Genomic DNA, 7292 nt, shown 5'->3' with positions numbered 1-7292 from the left:
CCACACTCACAGTTCGAGTCCTGGACCCAGCAGCTTAAAACTTACACTAGCTACGTGTGTGTGCTGCTCAAAATCCTAAGAGGAGAATGGAGGAGGAGGGATTGTGGCATGGCCAGACCCTCTGTGGGGTGATTTCTCGCTTTCTGTCTCTCTGTCTCTGTCTCTCTGGCAAGCACACAAGCCCTATAGCAAAAATCTCTCCCTCAAAAAAAAAAAAAAAAAAAAACACACACATTTCCAATTTGAAAAGAGTGAGTGAGGCTCGGCGAGGTTTGGGGGCAGCCCCTTGGTGGGAGGCAGAGCTGGAATCTTCTGACCACAGAGTGCATGCTATGGTCTCCGTCTTTCCACCCTGCTTTCATCACCAGTGGCAGCAAACGCAGGAAGTGGATGGGGGAAAGGGAGAGGAGAAGGGAGGTCTCAGTTTCACCCTAAAAGTCTCGAATCACCACCAGCTGGAATCCCAAAATAGCCCCCGATTTACATGACACTTTGCAGGGAAGGAACTGGGAGCATAGATGGGTCTGATGCCAAACTGAGTCCCCACCAAAAGTGCTTACCTACCCACGGAGGACAGGGTCTAGGACCTCAAGTTCCTGGTTGCCCACTAGGGTCAACTTGCTTTCCATTGATTCCCAGGGTCATTGTGCCCCTGCAGGATCCCGGCACCTGGCACATACTCTGTTTTACTATAATTGAGTACAGATTAAAGTAACAGATAGGTAGTTTTCATCAGTCATGTTTGCAAAGTGTTTGAAAATTGTTATTTGCAGCCAGATGGTGTCACAGCGGAGATACAAGGTCCTGCGACGCCAGACCCACGCGAAGAGATCGTAAGGCCTCCCTGTTTACACCTGAACCGCCTGTGACCTGTGCCAGCTGAGACGCGGGGTGGAGAGTGGCACGAAGACCCTTTTGGGAGGGTCTCTCGCTCTCTCCCCCTTTTCCCCCCTTTCGCAGAGGAAATAAATAAAAGAATGTTTTCTGAAACATTGGTATCTGCTGCTGAAGAAGCTGCAGGAAAACGGGGCCTCTCAGAGACTGTCGGGGTGAGTGTAAATTGGTACCACCTTTCTGGAGGACCTGTCAAAATGCAAAATGTGCTCATACAAGGGACTGCTTCCTTTTTCCAATTTCAGACCCACTGAATACTATCAGACAGCTAGTATCAAACAGCCGCACAAAATACCAAGCAGTTTTCACCCGCCCCGAGAGAAATAAAGCCAGTTGGCCTAAGAGAAAGTAGGCTTAAGCCTAACACAGTTTTGTTTATCACACCAGGCACGTGAGCATGCGTGCCCAAAATCCTGAGAGGAGAATGAAAGAGAGGGATTGTGGCATGGTCATCCCCCCCAGGGGGTGCTTTCTCACTTTCTGTCTCTGTCTCTCCAGGGAGTGCACATGCCCTATAGCAAAAATCTCTATAAAACAACAACAACAACAAGAAACTTTTTGTTTAAAGATCTACAAAGTTTGGGGCTGGCAGGTGGCATGGTGCTTAAAGTGCTTCCACATGGCCGGCCTCTATTCAAGTACGGGCCCTGGTGGCTTGCTTTCTCACATTCTCTTGCTCTCTCTCTGGTGAAATTAAGTAATAATAATACTAAATTAAATTAAATAATTAAAAAAAATTAGACAAGAGAGGGACAGAGCGGGGGCGGGAGGAGTGAGGAAGTAAGTTGCCAGGTCCGGGACTCGAACCATCATTGGCCATGTGGGAGTCCAGCACCCTTAACCACCATGCACCTGCCAGCTTCCCAATTCTTTTCTTTTCTTTCTTTCTTTCTTTCTTTTTTTTTTTTCTAGAGGTTTTTGTTATAGGGTGCATGCACTCATCAGAAAGACAGAGAAAGACAGAGAAACAGAAAGCAAGAAATCACCTCCCGGGGGGGATGGCCACACCGCAATCCCTTCTCCTCCATTCTCCTCTCAGGATCTTGGGCATTCACACACATGCACTCGGCGTGATTTTAAGCCACTGGGTCTGGGACTCGAACCACGGTCAACTATATGAGAGTCCAGCGAAATAGCCATTACGCCAACTGCTGGTTTCTTTCTTTCTTTCTTTTGTAGAGAAATGTTTGCGATAGAATGTGCACGCTCACCGAAGAGACAGAGAAAGACAGAGCGACAGAAAGCAAGAAATCACTCCCGGGTGGGATGGCCAAACCTTCCTTCTCCTCCATTCTCCTCTCAGGATTTTGGGGACATATGCACACCAGCCTAGCATGAATTTCAAGCCACCGGGTCCATGACTTGAACCATATTTGACAACATGGGAGTCCAGCGACATAACCATTTTACCATCTGCTAGTCTCAATAAAATAATTATTAAAAAAAAAAAAAAAAAGATCCACAGAGTTCTTGGAGTTGAGAATGTTAAGAAGGGACTAGTGAGGACAGTGAGGGACCAAAGTTGTTTCATCAACCGTTGCTCTGCATACACGAATACAAATACAAACTGAGCTATTTAATAACAGAACTACCCAAAGTGATCTTAATTATAATAATCAACCAATCACACCCAGAAAAGTGGGGATTGCCAGCAATTAATACACACCCACACACCCACAGAGACACAGCCTCTCTCTTCCTCTGCTGAGAATGTCTACACCCAACCGATGTGCTTGCTAACTGTCACACCACGCAAACACTGCCGTGCAGAAACACCAGCACGAGTCTGGACTCTACATAAGGTCTCCACGAACACACAGACTTAGACAACAAAGTCATCTGTCGGGCCAGTGCATCAGTTGGTTCTCATCCCCTCTCCCAGCCCATCTGTGCTGCCTGAATCAGTCTCCAGGCCCAGGGAATCTCCCTCTTCTCCCCACCCCGATCCTGCTGGAGTGAAAGAAGGTAACAAGGTCTCTGGTCTATACCCAGGGATGGGTTGGGTGAGGGGAGAGGGAGGACCTGGGACAGAGTGAGTCAACTCAAGGTGAAAGGCTGTGGGGCTGTGGGTGGGCCTAGGGTGGAAGAATTTTTCAAAAAGGAAAAAGGCTGTGGGTGATGTGTGGTGACTGGCAGGTCACTGGAACCCACAGAGGGACAGGCCAGCCCACCGAAGGAGGACAGAAAGGAAGCTGTTCTCTGAGCTCAAAGCCTGTAGCAGGAGAAAATGGCCACCGACTTCCCGAATCACCAGAGCCTAGGCTTCGAAGATAAAGGGGCTGGCGGGCTGGTGCATCCTCTGTTGCCTCCACCCTCATGGGGCCCCTGATGCCCATCCAAGGAGATGCACCAAAGGAAATAGTGAGAAGCCATGGCCCCCTTCCCACAGGGACCCCACATTGTCCAGAGCAGCCCCTCGGGATGAATCAAAAGTGTGAGAACTGTGGGTCAGCTGGTGGTGTGGAGGTTAAAGTGGCTGGATCCCACATGGCCAAGTCCTGGACCCAGCAGCTTGAAAATCACACCAGGCACATGTATGTGCATGCCCAGAATCCTGAGAAGAGAATGGAGAAGGGACTGCAGCAGGCCAGACCCCCTGGGGGAAGATTTCTCACTTTCTTTCTGTGTGTGTGTGTGTGTGTGTGTGTGTGTGTGTGTGTCTGCCTGGTGAGTATATGCAACCTTTAGCAAAAACTACCAAAAAACTGTGAAGATTGTAAAATGCACACACACACATAATTTACAAAGCAGGGAAACTTGGTGATATTTAGAAAGTATAGGAATTTTCACGTTCATTAATGGTATTGTGTTTATTTTTTTAAGCTGTTTTTAGAGAAACAGAGAGAAATATTTAAGGATGACATAATGCCTAGGATTGGCTTATTATTAATAATCACTCACTATATTACTAATAGAGTTGCAGACAGTAGAACTGAGAGGATAAAGAAGAAAAAAGATGGAATACATACTGATAGCTACTGGGCCACCCCCATGGCCTGATGGTTAAGGGAGCTGGAATCCACACGGCCGACAGTGCAGCTCAAATACCATCTCCTGTGGCTTAGAAGACACACCAGGCATACGTGTGTGCCCCCAAAACCCTCCAGGATGGAGAAATGGAGAACAAGGGATTGTGGCATGACTATGCCCCTTTGGGGTGTGTTTTCTCCCTATCCCCTCTTTGTCTCTCTCTGGTGAGTGCCACACCCTATCTATACATTATTTTTATAAATTAAAATATTGATGACTGTTGAAGCTGGGTCTGCTATATTTTTCTATCCACGTTGTGTGTAGTGGATTTTTTCATAATGAAAAGTCAGTAGGCCCAGCTGCAGCGCAGGAGAGAGGGTACCGCTGTGCAGTGGCTGAGGTTACACGGGAAGCTTGGGTTGGTTCCCGACCCAAACTAAACAGGCTGGGCACCGTAGCATGCACCTGTGGTCCTAGCTAACTGGGAAGCCGGGGCAGAAGGATAGAGACCTAGAGAGACCTGGTCAAAAATGCCAATCTCGGGGCCGGCAAGTGGCATGGTGGTTAAAGGCGCTGGACTCCCACATGGCCGACCACGGTTCAAGTCTCGGACCTGGTGGCTTGCTTTCTCACTTCCTCTCTCTCTCTCTCTGTGTCCCTCTGATCAAACTGGAAAATAATAATGATAATAATAATAAATAAAGTTAAATAAAAGAATTCTTTAAAAAAAATGCCAATCTTTCCATCTCTCATTAAAAAAAAAAAAAGATAAGCGTGTGGATCTGAAAGGGAGACAACAAAACTTGTCACGTGAAAATCGTTAAGCAGGAACATGGAGAACAGGAGCCATTGGGGTAGAGACGGCAACACACACTCTGAAGTTCTGACTGGGCTCCATCAGCCCGCCCCTTGAGACCGGAGAAGGCCCAGTAGAAGGCTGTGGGCAGGCCCCAGGTGGGAAGGCCTCTGACCACATGACAGAGTGGAGGGTTAGGAGGCCCCACTGTCTGTCTGCTGTGTGATGGAGTGCAAGCCGCTAGACATCTCTGTATCTCAGGGCCTTTGGCGGCAAAATGGGGAGACTGCTTGGCCTACCTATTGCGCGGTGAAATAATGGAAGTGAAAGCACTCTAAATGCATCAGGCCTTGGGCGGCATCGTGGGAGGCCGTTTTTCCTGGTGGCCATGGAGGCCAGAGCAAGAAACCCAGGCAGACACTGTCTGGGCTGGGGTGCCTGCTGTGCCGGCATCGGATGTGCTGTAACTTCGGAAGTCTCTTGCTGTCTCTGGGTGTTTCCCTATCTGCACTGACAGGGCTGGACGAGATCTTCTGGGTTCCTTCTGATTTGGACACACTGAGCCCAGACTGGGCTGTGCCTGGGTATACCCAGAGGGTGCTAGTGTCGGGGGAGCAGAAAGGAACTCTCAGAAGGCTGAGGAGATGAAGGCTGAGGCAGAAAGGAACATGCCAGGTTTCCTGGACTTAAAGAGACATAGCTCAGTAACCCGAGCCCGTTGTGGTGGTGGACAGAGAGGTGGCTCGGTCACAGGGCACCCCCAGCAGGCGCACCAGCAATGCCCAGACTGAAGGCCATCTGAGGGCTCAGAACCCCTCCCCTCCACCCCCCAAAGTAGCCACTCTTCAACACCTCCCCAACTTCAGACCCACCATCCTTGGCCCACCGATGACACAGAGGTCCTACCGGTCCCTGGCCCATGCAGGCCCCCACTGGGAAGGATGAGCAAACGCTCTCACACCCCAGACACAGGCAGGGCCTGCTCAGGGTGTTTGTTGCTTACTAAACAAGCACCACACAGGTCGGAAGTTTCTTTCTTTCCTCATTAGGAGGCTCTATCAGGAAGCAGCACCCTCAGCCCCAAACTCGACACCTCATCTACCTCTCAGGGGTGCCTGAGCCTTGCAGCCATGGGGCTCCCCCTCCCAACTTCTCCCAGGCTGGATCCCTGAACATCTAGACAGAGATGCGGGCAAGTTAGCAGGGGACAGGCCTCAAAGGGGCAGTGTGGGGCTGGTCCCTGCTCACACCCCTGCGTGAGCTTCACCTCCTCAGGCCTGTGGGCAAGGGTGCCTGAGGGATCTGTGCTCCCCACCGGCTCTACTGCCCTCCCTTCTCACAACACACACACACACACACACACACACAGATACATGATCTCAAAGTCAGACCGGAAAGGAAACTTGGCGACTGCTTCCCTGTGTCACCAAATCCCAGTCTCCCCTCACCTCCCCCATCAAAGCTGACCTGAGCACAACAGCAGCAGAGGGGCTGGAGGAAGGAGGCTGCGGGGACCAGCCTACTGTCCCCACCCTGGGAGACTCTGCCTTCCTTCCAGCTTCCCCCGCAGAGGGGCTCTGAGGTGTTCTGCCCTGTCAGACGCAGAATGCACGCCCCCCACTGCCCACTGTGACCCCACTCGCGGAGAACCGGGCAGGGGCAGGCACCCGTCCTGGGTGAAGCCACAGGCGCCCTTCCCGGGAACGCGGTGGCTTCTCAGGCGCCCGCACCCATCCATCTCCCTCTTGAGTTCTCCGGCGGAGGTTGTCATACCCGGCCGTGAACAGCCCTCCAGAGCTTTCCCCGTCTGCACTTACAGCCCCGCACGCTGCCTCCCAAAGCTTAAGCCAAAGAGTGCCGGGCACGGAGACGCCCGCGACAAGTCAGTCTAGCCAGAAAACGCGTCCTCGAGACGCCCGCAACAAGTCGGTGTAGCCAGAAAACGCGTCCTCGCTCCGGCGCACGAGCCTCCAGCTCTCCCGGGGCTGGCGCTCCTGGGCGCCTCACTCACCGTCCCTGCTTGGTGATGATCATCTCCGTCTGGTGCTGATTGAACTTGGACCACAACAGGTGGTTGTTGAGCGCGACTCTCAGCTTCCCCGATACCTCCAGCCCCGCAGGCAGCGCGTAGTCCTCGCGCGGTCCCGGGTAGAGCCCGGCGCGCGGGTCTGGGGCGGCGTAGCCATCCCCGGGCGGGTAGCCCTCGGCGTCCGCCTGCTGCGGGAAGGGTTCGCCTGCCCCCGGGAAGCCGGGAACCTGGGGCCGGGGCGGGTAGGTGTAGGCTCCGAGGAAGCGGCCCGGCGGGGCGGGCACTAGGGCGCCCCCGGCATAGGGCGCCCCCAGGCTGGCGCCCCCGCGACGGTCGGCAGCGTCCTGCGCGCCTGGCTCTGGGTAGAAGTAGCGGTGCTGCGGGTCGGCGCCAGGCGCCCGGCCCTCGTCGCTTGCCGGCAACAGCTCGGTGCCCGTCAGCATGTCTCCGCAGCCCGGCTCCACGATGCCCATCCGGGGCGGGCTGGGCAGCCTCCCGCAGCCGTCGAGGACCGGCAGGTGAGAGGGTGGAGCGAGCTGGGGTGGGCAGAGGCCTCGGGGTGGGGGGAGGACGGGCCCCGGGCTCGGACGTCTGTCTGCTCCT

At 53.2% G+C, this 7292-nt stretch overlaps 1 protein-coding gene across 1 annotated transcript in view; it reads right to left on the bottom strand.

Moving 5' to 3' along the window:
• TBX21 (T-box transcription factor 21) overlaps positions 1-7286 on the bottom strand; it is a 21276-nt gene extending 13990 nt beyond the window's left edge. Inside the window, exon 1 of the mRNA XM_027767319.1 lies at positions 6672-7286. Within this exon, the coding sequence (XP_027623120.1) occupies positions 6672-7162 (491 nt within the window). The 5' untranslated portion in view covers positions 7163-7286. The remainder of the gene's footprint in view (positions 1-6671) is intronic.
• Between the last annotated feature and the right edge of the window lie 6 nt (positions 7287-7292).

This window comes from Tupaia chinensis, unplaced genomic scaffold, assembly GCF_000334495.1.
Source record: "Tupaia chinensis unplaced genomic scaffold, TupChi_1.0 Scaffold144171_1, whole genome shotgun sequence".
Lineage (NCBI taxonomy): Eukaryota > Metazoa > Chordata > Mammalia > Scandentia > Tupaiidae > Tupaia > Tupaia belangeri.
Note: the sequence above shows the minus strand (reverse complement) of the source record. Positions and strands in the feature narration are given on the sequence as shown.